At 40.6% G+C, this 17,303-nt stretch overlaps 1 protein-coding gene across 29 annotated transcripts in view; it reads left to right on the top strand.

The window, feature by feature from the left end:
* Window positions 1-17,303, top strand: part of LOC107994778 (CUGBP Elav-like family member 2) — a 383,891-nt gene that overhangs the window by 86,394 nt on the left and 280,194 nt on the right. For 24 of the 29 annotated variants that reach the window (XM_062085647.1, XM_062085636.1, XM_062085629.1 and 21 more), the window contains exon 2: window positions 5,309-5,575. In XM_062085647.1, coding sequence (XP_061941631.1) covers window positions 5,309-5,575 — 267 coding nt within the window. Of the gene's footprint in view, window positions 1-62; window positions 918-5,308; window positions 5,576-17,303 lie in introns of all 29 variants that reach the window. The other 5 variants (XM_062085667.1, XM_062085686.1, XM_062085665.1 and 2 more) reach the window with 1 other exon arrangement.

The raw sequence follows: 17,303 nt of genomic DNA, 5'->3' as shown, positions 1-17,303 counted from the left end.
TACCACCACTACCACCATCCCTCGACACGTCCCAGAAAACTAAGAACGCTCGTTCGTTGCAGATGACACTCGGCAGGCCGTCGTCGTAGGGTCGACGCAGCTTTCCACCTCCCTCCACTCGCCGAGAAAATCACCATGATCATCGAAACGCTCGTAAGAATATCATAATCCATCCCCGCAACAACAACAACAACAACAACAACAACAATATCCTGACACCGCAACAAGTAGCCAAACTAGCGTATATATATACATATATATATATATATACACATGTATATAACCCAACCTAATCGGCGAGTCTAATAAAAAAACTCGTAAAAAAGAAAAAGAGAAGAAAAAGAACTCGGAGAGAGGCAAGACGAAGAAAAAGAAGAAGAAGAATAAGAAGAAAAAGAAGACAAGGATCAAAGGCGGAGGAGGAAGAGGAGAGAGTAGTTGAGGGAGAGAAGAAAAAAAAAAGCCGCGACGAGGAAAGCGCGGAGAAGCGTGTGTGGCAAAGTTGGAAGCGGGCGAAGGAAAGTGGAGCGTAAATGCTCGCAGAGGCGCTTAAGCGGGCTTACGCGCGAGCAAGCGTATCGTGAGCCGGCTTCGTAACGTGAAAACGTGTGAGGGATGCGGCCCATGGGCGAAGGGTGGGGTCTTTGGGCACCGATAAGGCTTATCCGAAGATACGATGGCCGGCTGCTCGGCTCTTGTCGCCAGTCGTAGTGCTCAGGTGGCCGAGGCGGGATCGTCGTGCGCTTTAATTCACGCTCCGATATCGCGGGTACGCGTCTATTCCGAGTATCACAATCGCTATCGCATCGGGCTGGCCGGGATCACCGGTTCGATCGAAGGGAGTCACGCGTGAGGACCACGGGACCCAGGTGTGCTCCGCAGGGGTGACGACTGGCCGTGGATCGAGCGAGAAACAGGTTCGAATCTCTGCGTGCATGACACGATACAGTGGGGCAAGGATTTAGAGTAAAAAGTGTCGGGTATGGAATTGGAGCGCGAGCAAAAGTTTTGTCGAGAGATCGGTGGATAACATAATTCGAATATGCGTGCACGGCGGAATTAGAGGATGGATATATTTTGAAAATAAAATACTGGGATCTTTAGAGGAATCGATGTTAAAAATATATCAAGATATTGTACCATTTTTGTTTCGTGTAAAATTTTCGGTCAACGATATTATAGTCGAGTCGCGCAACAGATAAGCTATTAGGACGCGAGGTGGCTAGAACGAAAACAAAGTTGTAACACCGGCCGTATGTTTACGTTACTTTTTTCTCCTCGCGTTATCTCGTCATAACTGCATTCGCCACGAAACTTGTCTCGAAACGAGCGACGCGTTTGTTTCTCTCCACGTTCGTTTCGACCTCCAATTCGAAGATTATTAAATTTCTCAATATATCCCTGTTTTCAACACTGTATTCCATAAATGCTTCTTCTTCCATTCTTCTTCTCGCTCGTTCCATAAATATATAATATACGTATACGTGTACCACGAATGGGAATAGAATCGGTTGAAAGCTCGTCCTCTAAATCGTCGTCGAGATTTTAATTCGACGTCTCAAAGCGGCAAGAAGTGGTCAGCAAGTAAAGGGTGGAGGAGGTGGAGAAGGAGGAGGAGGAGGAGGTCGAGGTGGGAATAGAGTGGCTGGAAGGAGCCTCGTCGTCGTGAAACAGAGCTCCGTCGTCGAGCCTACGGAGAATAAGGGAACAAGTGGGAACGAGAAGGAAGGACGATGAAGAGAGGAAGCGCGTGCGCGAAGGACAAAAGAGTTACAGAAGGCTGAAGCGGAGAGAGAAGGCTTTCCTGCGCGCTTTTCTCAGCCCGCGGGCGTCGTTGCCGGTTACCCTTCTTCTCCTTCTTCCTTTTCTTTACCTTACTGCCCTCCACCCCTCCTCACCGCCCTCTTCTTTCTTTCTCACCCCCTTCAGCCAGCGTGCTAAATTATTCCTGACCCCCTTTGACACTTGACAGTGGTGGCAGTTCCGGTAATTGTGCCTCCTCTATCTTCACCTCTCCAGACTCGAGTTTCACTTTCCTCGCCTCCGTTCGTCTTAACCGGAACTGTTTTCCGCCCTTTCTTCTCTACGCTCCCTGTTTCGATCGTATTATTTCGTTAATCGCCATTATCGATAAATAGATACCTCGAAAACGAATCGCGATTTTTATAATCCGATGGATGTTTGACGAGAGATCTTGAAGTTCATTTTATAGATTTCTTTATCTTGGAAAGGCCCAGTAGTAGAAATTTAAGGATGCTCGTTATCCTCGAAGCAGCAGATTGAAAATATTTTTTTCTCCCCTCTTTTTTCTCTCTCTTCCTCACGCTCTTCGCTTCCCTCCGTATTTCCGGTAAATAACGGAAGGAAGGTTTCCCAGACGCTTCCCAAGCGTCTTCGAACTGGTGTACCATTCGAAACAAAGGGACGCTCGAGTCGGTGAAAATCCCCCGTAGAAGGTGGTGGAGAATCCAGCAGTTTCTCATCTCTGCCCTATTTTCCAACGCCTCTGCGGTAAATACCGCCGGTGACTTCAACCCTTGCCCTCGAGACACGAGGACAAAGGGAACTTTCCGTGCACCGGGTGTCGAGAGGGGTGTGGGCGATAATTTACAACTTGAAGAAAATGATCTCGATAAATTTATTACTTGGATTTCAAGAGAAAAATCGAATCCTTGAATAAAGATTCTACTCTTATTATTATTTGATAGCTGGTAATCTTGTTAAAAAAGAAGGTTGAAACTTTTCAAAATCTTTCAAGTTTTTGGAAAATAATAGTGCATTCGGTTGATGAAAACGATTCAACGATTCAGGATAAAGAACAAGATATTATTATAATAAATTATTATAACAAATACATCGATCTCGAAACCATGGAACCGTTCATTCTATTTGAAAAACTGGTCCAAACACTCTTATAACGTGATCTCGCACCACTCCATCGATTCTTTCCTTGGCAAAATTTAATCCAATTCAACCAACGATCCAATTTTCACGAATACTTTCCCCGTTCCCGAAAGCGAGCTGAACTTCACGACCACTTTGCCTCAACACCTACGATTGCCTATTTGTATCTATAATATATATACACCGTATTATAAACCTCCCGCGCAATTATTTCCATCCATATTTATCACGTTATACAGTTTATTTATCGTACACCGAATACCCCGTTTCACCCTTAATTAACTCGGTCGTAAAGAAGAGGCATGCCTCTTCCGAATTGTTGGTGAAGAAGGTATTCCCGTAGATGTGTGTTGCGAGGAGCGCAGGCAGGTAGAATAGGAGGGAAATCGGAGTAATCGCGGATAGTTGGAACACCTGGTAATACGGGTACGTGCGTGGAACAGCCGCGCAACGAGTCAATTAAAAGTTTAAGTTTAATTAGAAACTCGGCTAGAATACGGTGGAGGAACCACACACACACACACACACAATCGAGCTCGATCCCCTTTAACGCCCTCTTCGCTCGCCATTTCCGGCGAGCATCTTCAGAGTTCCTTTTTCCGTTCCTCGAGTTCGCAGTCCTCCACTTTCGATTCCCTCCATTTGATTATTATACCAACAATTATGCTGGTAAAAAGTTTGGACTAGTTTTGGGAACGAAATTCTGCGATACTTTGGTCGTTCAAGTATCGTGTTAAATTTTTTTTTTTTGGATATTTTTATGGATTTGTAGGTATTGTGAAAGTCTGTTTGTAAAATTGTAAAATTTTTGGGTAGGATATTTTTGTTATTAGTAGAATTGGATTCAATGGGATGAGAAATTTGGTTCTGGATTAATTTTTTGAGCTTTGAATTTTAAATATTGTTCAAAAATAATAATCCCTTCAGATGTGTGAAACGAATGGAATCGTGTATATTAGATTTCGTTTTATTAGATTCTATTATATATATATGGCTCAATGGAATCAGATACAAAGAGACGAAATTATCTATTTCTCACGTGCGTAACTTAATACCATTTTTATAAACTGAATAACAGACGATTCATCGATTGTGTTACGGCACAGCCATCAAATTTTCAAATTTCGTTTCCAAATATGCGATGTATATTGAGTTTTCCGATGGGATCAATATTGTCTCTTGTATAGAAAATGGATTCTTAGGTATTGATACAACTCGTTTTTTGTGGCAAAAGCTACCTTTACAGTTCGATCTTCATAAAATCAATATGTATGCAAGTTTGTCTAGATTCATGGGGATTTGTCTACCCGTTTCCGTTCTTTGCAATCGAAATTTTCCAATTACCTGAGCAAACGTGGATCTAGAACACGTTTCGAATCGTGAAAACATGCAAAAAACGGATAGAATTTTTGCACTGACTTTAAAACGGCGTACATTTTTATGCATGACACGGATGATTTTCAAACTGGGGCAGGATACGGGCGTGTGGTCGTTGAAATAATTTATCGATAGGAATAAAAAGAAAAAAAATTCCAATAACGCGATACTTTTTCTATAACTGTGTACATTTCAGTTAACAAATGCTCACAACTCGTAAGATTTGTTTCGAACGAGATATAAATACAAAGTTCTCGTTACAAGATTTAAGAATAATGTAATATAATTTACCCAAATCTTCTCAATCTCGTCGTAATATAAAAAAATCGATGCGAACGAGCTTATCATAAATTCGTATTTAAATACGAGAGGAAAAAAAAGTTTTGTAGCCGAAAACTTCGTCGTTATCCTCGTCGTGCTCGAATTACGTACCGTTACACACACACACACACGACGACGAAAACATTGCGAACGACGCACGCACACCGTCGTAAAATATCGCCCGCTCTCCTTGACACCTGGATACACGCCCGAATAACAACATCTTTCTGTTTTCATTTTCTGTTTGTGTAGCGAGACGAAGGACCGTCGTGGTCGATAGCTGGGATTAACCGACAGTTTCGCGTCGAGCATTAACCGTGGCCAGAGTGTGCAATAGTAACGTCGAACAGAATTTCCCTAGAGACAAATTGGTGCCGGTTCATCCGTGTCTCGTGTACAGTGTATACTTTCTGTGTCCAGTATTCGTGGAGGGAGGGAGATAAAGAGAGCGAGCGAGTGAGCGAGTGAGAGGGAAAAGAAGGAAGAAGAAAATATATATATATATATATTCACTGGTCGTGTATCTCGCGCGCTATATCAAGTTCGTGCGTTGCTCGAGTAATAGAGAGAGAGAGAGAGTGAATGTGCGAGCGAGCGAGGGAGCGTGAGAGTGCGCATCGGTTTGACACGCGTAATCGGTTAGAGTTTGGGGGCTGTTGAGGCTCGGTTGAAACCGGAAACGACGAGTAATCCTGTGTTCCTCAAGGGTGAACGAGGCCGAGGGAAGGAGGCACCGAGATCCGGCCGCCGGGAGGACTCCTATGAAAATGCTTCAATCGTTGAACGCTCTGGCGGGTAAGATCTCGCCGGGCTCGCCGACCGACAGCAACGCGAACAAGGTGCACATGCACAACAATAACAACAACAATAACAACAACGTGGTGCATCATCATCATCATCCGTACTCGAAGCAACAGGCGCAGCAGCCGTCGCCGTCGTCGCAGTCGAGCAACGGCGATCAGAAGGAGAACACGTGAGTTTATCTCCATTATTTTATAACTCAGGATCCGCGTATAAATAGGAGGTGATGATGATACATGAAGACATGCGGTAATTTCGTGGGTGATTTCTTTTTTTTTTTCTCTCTCTCCAATTCTTTCCAAGTTTCGATGGCGCTCGAGATCGAGTTCAAGTTGTCGAATACGATGGTTTTAAATTCGTGCATCGAGGCAGAAGCAGGGAAGACGTATCTTATTCGCGTATATTACGAAAATTATATTCAGTTTGGGAAATATATATGTATGCATAGTCTCGATGTATTTATTATTTAGAAATTCGCGTAGAACGCGGAGGAGAATAGAAATAGAATTATCGCTGGAGGGTGGGGGAATTTTTTATCCCGGGAAACAGAAGGTTCGATTAGTCGAGGTTGTTCGATAAACAAGATAAGAAAATCAAAACTCAGTGGCGCGCTAGTTGAATTACGGGCAAGCAATGTCGCGGTAACAATGAAAATGCAATTTAATGCTCGTTACGGGCCACTTCCCGTCTACACCCGCTACTTTTTTTCCATCATCGTGTTATTTGCAAAAGCTGGAGAGTAAGATACTTCGGTTAATGGAAAGGCTGTCCCCCGGGAATACACGATGCTTCCTCCTTGAGAAAAAGTCAAGTGAATAATAGCGGCCGCGACGATGCGTTCCCTGGACCTCTTTAAAATTGGAACGGTCTTTCTTAAATTAATTAGTAACTCTTTCCCTCCCTCTCCCTCCCCCGTTCTATCTTTTCTCGCAGTTTCAATCTTTTTTTTTTCGACAAAGTGCAATATCTAATTCTTCGAGTGGTAATTATTGGCTACGAAGCAATTATTTGCGTTTAGTTAATTATTACGTTCACGAAACGTTGAACGAAATGTCGAAAACTCATCTTATTACTCCATTATTCGTCACGAAATAAATTAACGATCGATAGGAAGAAGGAAGGAAGAAAGAAACGAGGTTTAACGCTAGCCTCCAAAACCTCTTTGCGATTAAATCGTAAATTCGTGGATTTCGAAGAAAAGCAAAGCGTTTCTTCGTTATCTCGTTACTTGTTGCCGCGAATAAGGGAACGAAGGGCGCCTAAAATAACTAACCGGCGGCATTCCTGGATGGAGGGCACGGCTTGGGGCGCATCGTTCACCTTGAATCGCTCCCTTTCTTTTCGAATCCGCACCCTCTTCTCACCTTCATCCACCCTCCCTGCGGAGTAAATGCCTCTAAAATATGCACCCGGCCAACGTAAAATACGATATTCGAGGGGCGGATTCTTGATCCAAGAACCGTGGAAATTCTGTTCAGGAATTCGAGTCGTTCGCGGATGAAGGATTCGCGCTACGAAATTAAATCGTTCCAGCTGTATTTTTCGCTCGAGTTTCGAAGATTTCCGCGATTCCTTTTTTCCTCGCGCGCTCTTATGTCATATGGAAAATTATTCAATTGGCGATTAATTTACAGTTTTCGACAAAATTTCGGGATGAGTATATTTTAACTTGAAAATCGAAGTTTTCATCAAAGATTCTGATCTGTTTAGATTTTTTCGAAATTTCTCTTTGTGCCAAGAATCGAATCACGGTTCGGCAAGTGAAATGACAAACGAATATGCGAAAGAAGTTTTGACGAGCAATGATGTTAATAATTGACTGTCGTATTTCGAGCGTGTCGTAATTCTTCAAAGTTTTTACACCGGGCAGCAAACGTGAAAAAAAGAGAGGGGAGGGGAAGCACGCACACACGTTTCCATTCATTCATGGAGATAAAAGCTGAAATACGAACAGTCGATTTCGAGCGTATCAAAGGGGAAAAGAGAACCAACCCCTTCCTCCCCAAAAAAAAAATATTAATTTCAAAACATTTCATCGATAATTTATTATCCCCCACGGTATCCACTGACGAGCATTGATTTACAAGCTTTTTTTCGCCAAACAATCGGAAGCCTCGACAAAAATCGCAGCGACCATTGCGATGAATACCAACCCTCCCCGAAAACCTATCCGCCGATAAATCTCCCTAAACGAATGCGATATTTCTTTCGTTCTCTGGTATAATAATTAACTCTCATAATTTCACAAGTTCCTGTTCCCATCCCGTCCAATCGTATCGTTATTCGCCATTTTTGAAAGATAAGAAAGAATTTTCGAAATTTTGTTGCGAGAAATTCCTTCCTCAAAAAAGTTTTTCTATAACAATTTTCCTTCCATTCTCATAATTTCGTAAACTCGAGTTAACAAGAATCAACTTGCGAGCATTTTCGAAGACAAGAAAGAATTTTTCTTCGTCCAATTCAACATCTTCAAACAATTTTCCTCACATTTTCGAGTGTTAACAAGAATCCATAAGAATCAACAGCAAGAAAGAATTTTTCTTCGTCCAATTTTATTTCTCTCCTTGGAAGAAATTTACGAACCATTCCTCAAATTCTCATAATTTTATATAAACTAAACAATAAAAATCCATAAGACACGATAGTATTATTGGCAAAAGAACTAACGGAATCCTTCAAAAATTCTCCAATATTCCCAAACAACCCTATACCCTTTCCTCCTTTTAAAATTTCAACCCCTCAAACACGAGCACGAATAATACGACACCTCTTCGTTTCGATTAAGAGTTAACCCCGTAAAACCCTTTCAAACTCGACACGAGCACGAACCAATCGTCATAACACAAAAAAATAGAAAGAAAAAAATACAACGTCTTCGTTTCGATTAACAATTGACCCCCCAAAACCCCTTCAAACCCCTTCAAACCCGACACGAACACGAATCAGTCGTCGTAACACGAAAAGAGAGAAAGAAAAATATAATACGTCTTCGTTCGAATTAAGAATTAACCCCCCAAAACCTCCTTCAAACCCGAAAAACAAGCACGAATCAGTCGTCGTAGACGAAAAGAGAGAAAAAAATACAATACCTCTTTGTTTCGATTAAGAATTACTCCCCAAAACCCCTTCAAACCTTTTCAAACCCCTTCAAACGCGACACGAGCAGAAATCAGTCGTCGTATCACGAAAAGAGAGAAAAAAATACAACACCTCTTCGTTTCGATTAAGAATTAACCCCCAAAAACCCCTCGAAACCCGGAAAACAAGCACGAATCAGTCGTCGTAACACGAAAAGAGAGAAAGAAAAATACAACACGTCCTCGTTCGGGTTAAGAGTTGGCCCTTGCACCCTACGTATTAAATCGTCGCGTATTAAATCCCCGTTGGGCGCCTAATAGCGGAAACTCGGAACTCGGTGGTTGCCGCCGCTTCATGGGATAATAAGATAGCGGCGGGAACGAGCAGTTAATTACGGGAAGTGTTGGCGGTCTGCGGCGAGTTGTGCATCGCGCATAAGTTGCCGAAAGAGGCGTTTAAACGCGTGTAGGCGGGGGGAGGGAGAGAGGAGGGCCGATAGAGGGGTTAAGTGATATGTACTCCCGGCTCGAGGGAGGAATTCGCTCAACAAAAGGGGTGAGCCAGAGGACCCGGAAGGTCGTGCGGCGCCCGGCCCTCCCTTTATCTAGATCCGAATGCCTGCCTCGCCTCCTGCGAGCCAAAAGGGAGAATTAATTTCCAGTCGTCGAGGAGCTCGATTTCTATCTTTTCTGCCAGTTGGGGAGAAGTTTCGTGGTGAGATCTCTCTCTCTCTCTCTCTTTCTCCTGGATCGCGTAAATATTTGTCTTTTACACCGCGGGTTTATCGCTCGGGATCCGTGTGGACCAGCGATGGTTCTTGACAGAAACGAGACAGTGGTTAAGGTTCCTCGAAGAAGGGGAATTGGTTCGTTTAATAGAGGAAATATGTCGCGTATTACGTGGAATTGTACGTTTCGTAATTCGTTCTAATCTTTTCTGGTGTTGTAACTCGAGGAAAGATCGATCCAGGCTTTCGTAATTTTGCGGATTATACGTTGACACAATTTCGCGAACTCGTTCGAGAGAACCGCTGATTCTGGAATCTCCGCCTCCGATAAGAATATTTATACGGCCATGAAATGTTATTATTATCATCGAAACAGTATCGGTAATTTTTATTATCTGCGGGTCGAGTAATCGTGATCGATCTGTTTTATTTTTCATCCTTCAAATATCTCCTTTTCGCAAATTCGACTACTTGTACTACGTATTCGCGCGGTGTATAATTTAATTTGTTTATTGATTATTCAACAAATTCCTTCCCCCTGTATTTTCAAGGACAGATGTCAAGAAGCGGAATATTTCGTTTTTTCACGATCCTTTAAATCTACTTTTAAGCGGTCTGTTCAAGTCGCTTAAGAGACCTAACTGAGCGGTTCCCTCGATTGCGCGGCAATTTTACCGTGGCAAGGTTTAAAACAAAAGACAAAGTACCGTTCAATCGTTGAAAATATGCATAAATGAGTCGTATGGAAGGAAACGAACTTGTGGAGCATATTTCCAGTTGAAAAATCGCAGTGATGAATTGAAAATATAATCGACGTCTGTCCACGCTTTTCTGGAAAATCAATTTATCGCACTCGATGCGTCGTCCAAATTTTTTTGATCGATCGCGACCGAGCGGAAAATCAACGTGTAGACGTGTTAAAAAAAAAAAACTGTTGCCATTGTCGGCTAATTTATTTAATTTGTACGGGCTCACCTGTTTGGTTCGGTTAAACGTGATTTATTTTCCCAATTAATGCACCTCGTTTGTCGTTTAAATTTCATTGGTAAAGGCTTGATTAATCGTTTTTCGAATAGTTTGGTATATTTCATTTTTTTTTTAATGATTTTTTTGGGGGAGGGATCGAAATATAATTTATCACGCACCGTACGTGTTTGTATAATAATCTCTTAGATTTGTGGAAATGTTTAAAACGTTGACATATTGAAAAACTATTCAGTGATTAAAATGTGACGAATGAAAATATAATCTTCGATTTCTAAATTTATATTCCTTTATCATTGCGTATGATTTTATATATTATTTTTTCTATTTTTCAATAATAATAAATTCGTATCGTAAGAAATCTATTTTGCTTCCTACTTCGTGTTTACTGTATTTCAAGATTTTAAATTGTATCTGGTTACAGGCGTTATCTTATCAACGTGTACGTATCGTTCCAGAATGTTCTATTACTGACGTAAGAAGAAGTAATCGGTGGAAAAAAAAAAAAAAGAAAAAAGCCAACCTAAATGCAGTAGAATCATTTTTTAAACGAATTTGCCTTCGAATATATCTCTTATTTCGTAAAAATATATATATATATATACTCGATTACTATATTATATTACACGCGTGTTTGTAAAAATAAATCTAATGATTCTACGATACGTAGATTATCGTACTTTTATCAATAGTTGCTTTTCTCTCGGCGATAACCGTAATTCCGCATTAATCTACGAATTTACGATTTTGAAATAAATAACCGTTGGGATTTGAAATTTTAAAATAGATTATACGAAATTATCGAATCGCGAGTGATTCGTTTATTAAGTTACGGATTCGTTACAATTAATTCACGAATCATTTACCTCCCTTTTTATACGTCCAGAAATAAATATTCTTATTGATATACATTTTAGAATTCGACTAATTATTTATTCAAAAAATTCACAAACCCCTTCTCCTGCTTTGTTCACCACTAAAAATTGAAATTACTTTCTCGACAATTTCCAAGATGTAATAATAATCACGAATAATGGATCGACTGTATTTTAACGAGTAATCGACTCCAAGCTACCTCAAACTGCCCCTTTCCCCACCTTCCCTTTAAAAAACCTACAAAATGCCGGCGAAAATATTTGCCAAGCGGGAAGGGGACTTAAATATCGCAAACTCGAGGTAATCCGCAAAAAGAAAGGGAGGGGGGTCGTGGGGGGTGGGTATCGTCGGGTAGAAATCTTACAAATCCGACAAATCCAAATACACGGGAGAGAAAGATCGTGGAGAGAAACGTACGTCGTTCCCCCTGTCCTTAGCCATCTTCTTCCATCCTTGCTCTGGCAGAAGGAAAGACAGAGAGAAAGAGAGGAGGGGATGGCGTACATACACCGAGCACGTACCGCGTAGCCGTGATATTGTCACATGCTTCTGGGCGCAAAGCTTCAAATTGTATCGTCGTCGCGTGCTCCATGCACCGGGGATGGGTGGATACACACACACACATACACCTTTCCTCCGTCTGTTTTCCCTCCGACTACTTATACCGACAATAAGATCCAACACGCTCGAGCGATCCTTTTTCTTTCCCTATGTCGGGGATGGTAACAAGCCACTGGAAAGGCCGCGATCGAGGCGACACGTCCGACGTTTGAGAAATAAGGAACTCGGCTTGAACCGAGCGTTTCTTTTTCTTTCCTTCCTTCGAAGGAGGGTTTATCGAAACTTCGATTTGGATTTTTATTGAAATTCATTTGTGCCGCGCCTCCTTCGTTCGAGATATAAATGGAATCTAAATAAAGATTTGACTCATCTGTTAATAAAGTATTTCATTTATGAGGTCATCTCTCTGATGATTATTTCTCTTCGGAATTCTTGACTCGGTTTTAACATTAGATTAGATTAGTTGGTGGAATTGGAATTGGCTCATACGTTTTTTTATATTTTTCATATGAGTTTTATTAATCTTACAGATTAATTGTAAAAGGAAAGAGAGTCGGGTTAATCATAATTTAGTTGGCTTTCGAATTTGGAAAAACTTTCGGGAAGAATAAAGCAGCAAGGTCAGATTTTCTTTCTGCAAATCTTTGTGTAATTGATTAATCTATAGAAAAGTTACAAAAATATGGAAACAGCGTAATAACAAATTCAAGTTTCATAAAGTTGTTCAAAATTTTGAATAGTTGTAAAGGAATGGAACACGAAATCGAATCCATACGAATTTTAATTGTTAAATAACATTTCCTGTAAGGTAATCCTTCCAATTTCGAAAGCAGGGACGCGCCTTATAATTTCTAAAATAATTCGATTAAATTTTTATATATGTATATATACTTTATAATAATGGAATATACGAAGATATATCGTCGTAGAGTTTAAAAATAATGTATAATTTATCCAGACGTTAAACAATTCAATCCGATCGATCTTCATTAACGAGTTCATATATATATATATATATACACACATCGTTATTTAATTTGAAACATAAACTCGGATAATAAATTTTACATGTCCTTTCGACGAATACCTATAATAATAAATATTTTCTTCGTTGCATATCCCCTTGACGATAAATTCAAATTCACGACCCGTTAAGAATTTTAAACGTTAAACATCCAGAGTATTTATGCGTTTGTATAAAGTGTTTCTTTCCTTTTTTAGCGGGCGATAAAATGAAAAATTTCAAGCGAAACTCGGGAAATATTTATTAGAATATTTAATACGTATGTAACATCCTTTCGATTAGACCGCGAGGCTATGCGATGAGCTGCGCGTTATACGATATCAAATTATCGTGACTAACACCCGTAAGTGATACGTGTATGCAATTATCGATCCACCCGTGGAAACTTGAAACGAAGGACAATCTCGTTCGGAGGAATCGTTCGATTACGACGAACGAAAGCTTGCCGACCGTTTCTGCGAATGAAAAGAAGAGAAAAGAAAGGAAGAGAGAAGGAAGAAAAGGAAGAAAAAAAGGAATATCGAAGAAGCGTCATTTCTTGGACTTTGCCTTCGAAGAAAAATGGATAAATATTCAAATTGCGCAAAACATGTGCAAACATCAATTCTCTGTACGAGTTGGGCACAATTTATTAGCGCGTAAATTATTACCTTATGGATTGTAAAATTCTTTTTTCGTGATTCGACACGGTTATGCTCGCAATTATTTCCATTTGTTTGTTTACTTCAACACGGCTGTTTCTATGGGAACGCAACAAGTAGAAGCGATTTATGCTTATGACGTAAACAAAATATTAAAAATTCAATTCGTCAAGTATCGCGTGCATTATGCATATTCTCAATAACTTTTTAACTTTAAATCTTCATCTCCAATATTATTATATATATCCCAAACATTCTTCCTACGACTTTGTACAATCGTGGAAAATCGCAGGTATATTTGACGAAGTATTCTTCGATCTATCTATAATATAATTCTTTTATTTGTGGGAAGAAAAATTATTTAACTGTCATATATACGAAAAAGGTACAACGATTCTAATATTCTCGCCAAGCGTGATATTCAAAGGATTAATCCGTCGACGATAATAATTCTTCGAAGTGATGGGGGAAGAGAGAGAGAGAGAAATGAGCGAGAGACATGGTGGCGCAATTTGTCAGATCTGTAAAGCGACCGCGAAGTAGGTAGAGCCACTGATGGATGCTCAGACTGGAAGCGCTGGTAATATGACTCGTAACGCATTCCCAGGACCATCGCCATTGCCATTGTCATCGTGGCCACGTAAAGTCGGATAGTTGACGTATACGTGAAACTGCCCTTCTTCTTCGAAATCGTGTTACACGCCAACGATATTAAATTGGTCGAGGAATTTAAATTTTCGAATATTTCCGTATTTCATTATATATAATTTAATAGTGAGTTACGCTCATAGTGCGTGCACAGATCACGTGTTAACTCGAAAGGTTAATTCTTCATTTCTCGCGTAATAAAGATAGTAACGTTTCGTGCTAAACGAAAATTGAAAAAATGTTTGTACATGATTCAACGTATAATAACTTTCTCGCAGTTAAATTATATTACTTTCCACTCGAGGAGGATTCCAAGAAAAAAAAGAAAGAAAAAAAAATACAGAATCGTTAGAGAACCGCGCGAGACGTGAACGGAAAATCGCGAAACGGTGACATCAGAACCGCGTTACGCATATTATTCGCGGCCGTAGCCAGATCTCGCGGTTTCTAAATTCGTTTCAAGCTCAAAGCGACTCCCACCACGCCGCGCAGCCGGCAGAGGTGTCGCGTACGACGAATACTGAAGCGTGCGTCCCCCCTCTTCCTCCGCTCCCCCCTTGCAAGGAGAAAGGAAAAGTTGCTCGTCCCAACGACCTACTTGCCGCGCGTCCATCGTAGTATTTTGCCGGCTGCGGCCTCGTCGCTATAGCCGTTGTTTACAGCGAAGGCCCTTTCGCAAACAGCCGGGGCAGGGTCTCTTTGTGAGAGGGTGATTATAATCGAGCACCGCTGTATCTCTTATCCCCTCGAGTTTTTCTTGCCCGATCGATCTATATACGCCTCCTCGGAAACGGAATGGCTCGCTATCGTGTTTGCCCGCTGTCGGGTCGAAAATTTTCCAGGAATTTTCCAGAAAATTTTGGATATCGATCGGCTATTAGATTTGGATGCGAGGAATAATTGAATAATTACTTTTTTTTTCTCTCCAAAGAGAATTTTTTTTTCGATATCACCAGTGAGATTTCTTTCTAGAAAGGGTATATTTTAATCCAGATATTATCGTATTACTAAGGAAACTCTGCGTTATTAAATCTTTTAGTGAATCTTTTAGAAAAAGAACGTCCTTTGAGATTGAAACTTGACGTGTACTCTGTTTATTATGCTACATAAATAAGTGGTAATTATCCTCCTTTGTGTGTATCTGTTCGAGATACCGCGGAACTCAACATTTCAAGTTTCGATGAAAAAACGATCGATGTAATTATATAGACGTTATCCGTCAAACGATTATCTCTTTTGCCCCCGTTGTAATCGGGGGTTTCTTCCATCTTTCTTTGCGTGAATTTGTTTTTCTTGGAAATCGGCCGATTTTATCGCGCCTTTATGAATCTGACAAAACTTTTTTTCTCGTCTATACTTAAACTTTACAAAATTATTTGTTATTATGCGTTGTGGCCTAAGCTCGAAACTTGTATAATTATTGTTGAAAAATTATCGAAATGTCAACGGTTGAACGTTTATAAAAAGGTTAAACGATACGTTTCATTGATGTATATGAATAAATGATGGAACGTAACCTAGAGAAGTAGAGCGTACGTGGTCTTACGTCCTCGAAACACGTAACGACACGATATTTCTGATCGATCTCTCGCGAAATTGGCGGACTCGTTGTCCGCTTTATTATTCATTAATTATTTTAGCACGATCATTCGTTACATTTCCACCGTTTTAAATTGCAATACAATGCGTTTACATTTAACAACTGTTGTCGTTTATCAGTTTTTTTCCTTTTTTTTCTTTCAATTACACCGGTTGTTGTAAACGCAACGCTATAATGCTCGAACTATAATGGTCGTAAATTGCTGTTCACGCATGTTACACGTGTTGTCAAAATTTATTTGCTTTGTAAATTATGAAATACGTAATTCATTATTTTACACGCGAGATTGAAACGAGATAAATTTTGCAATTCTATTTTCAATATTTTTTCCCCCCCCCTCCTCTTCCATCACCGTCCAATGATAAGTGTTCTATCCAGTAACAAAAATAAAAAAAAAGAACAAAATATTAAATAAATATACTTCATCGAATATATATATATATATATATTCGAAATATTCACCGTGTATCGAAACGCGAAATCAACTGAAAACAAAATGACCGTAAAAACAAATTTTATTTTTCACGTTCGCTTTGCCAGGCACGAGAAAATAATTTTCGCAACAATCACTTTTGACATTTCAATCACATTTTTATATTGAAATTGATGTTCCAATTAAAGCAAAGCGATTAAAACCTACTTTCCAAGCACCGGTGAATTTTCATTTGAATCAACGTCAAATATGATCGGTGCGTGATAACCCGAATCTGGAAAAATATTTCGTTATCCAGGAGGAGGAGGAGAAAAGAGAGGGGAGGCGGCAGATGCGTGCACGAGGAGAGGTCATTATTAGCAGCGTCTAATGCATCATGATTAACGATAACAGGCATGTTACGCACGTGATGCATCCCCCTTCGAAACTTTTCCAAACCTCTCCGCCCAGTAGTCGTCGTCACGCATAATAATATATCGTTTTTGCGACCGGTAATCATGAGCGATCGACTCGTCCGACTGTGTCGTCTGCCTTCCTTAATTGATGGTGTTTCGATCCGGTTAATTTCACACGGATGTTCAATTTCTTCCTCTCATCCCTCTCATTATACTCGTTCGAATTCTCATTCCGTCGGAACTTTTTAACGGAATGAAAAAATTCCTCGAGAAATTTGAACGGCATCGAAATTATCAATTTTCTCGTAGAAATTCGCCATACCCGATTTCTCTTATTTCCGACCGATTAATAAATTCCTTCAGCCACGGAGAAAAGAGAGAGAGAGAGAAAGAGAAATTAGATCAGGCCCTCTCTATCTGCATGAAATTTCATTTTCGATTCCCTAGCAGCTTTCACAGTCTCCCGAGCGCCGCCACCTCCTCGCTCTGCCTGACCCGGCTATCCCAGTTCGCATTAGCATGTTATTGGGCGGTTGTTTACTTCGGGTTAATCATCACCTCCGGCGCCAACGACTCGTCGGGGCCATGGTTGGGAACCGTGAACCGCGAACAGAGGCAGAGACAGAGGGAAGACGGGTTCGAAGCGCGAAAGGTTTGAGATACCGCGCTATAGGAATCCGATTTGCTCGCTCAACTTTGCGTAAACTCGGCTAAACGCGGGGAGCAGGTGGAGGGGGAAGAATAACTCACCGTGGCCGGTTATTAATTGTTTTCCGGGAGCACGGCCGGGCTCGCAGAGTTTCTGCTTTCGTGGATTTTTAATAACGCTTGTGAAAAAAGCAGGCGAAGAAAAACTAGTCGGAAAGGAGAACACGATAACGTCGTGCGGATCCTATTTTACTGATACTAATTTATTATTTTATCTTGAGTCGT

This window comes from Apis cerana, linkage group LG1 (genome assembly GCF_029169275.1).
Source record: "Apis cerana isolate GH-2021 linkage group LG1, AcerK_1.0, whole genome shotgun sequence".
Taxonomy (NCBI): Eukaryota; Metazoa; Arthropoda; class Insecta; order Hymenoptera; family Apidae; genus Apis; species Apis cerana.
Note: the sequence above shows the minus strand (reverse complement) of the source record. Positions and strands in the feature narration are given on the sequence as shown.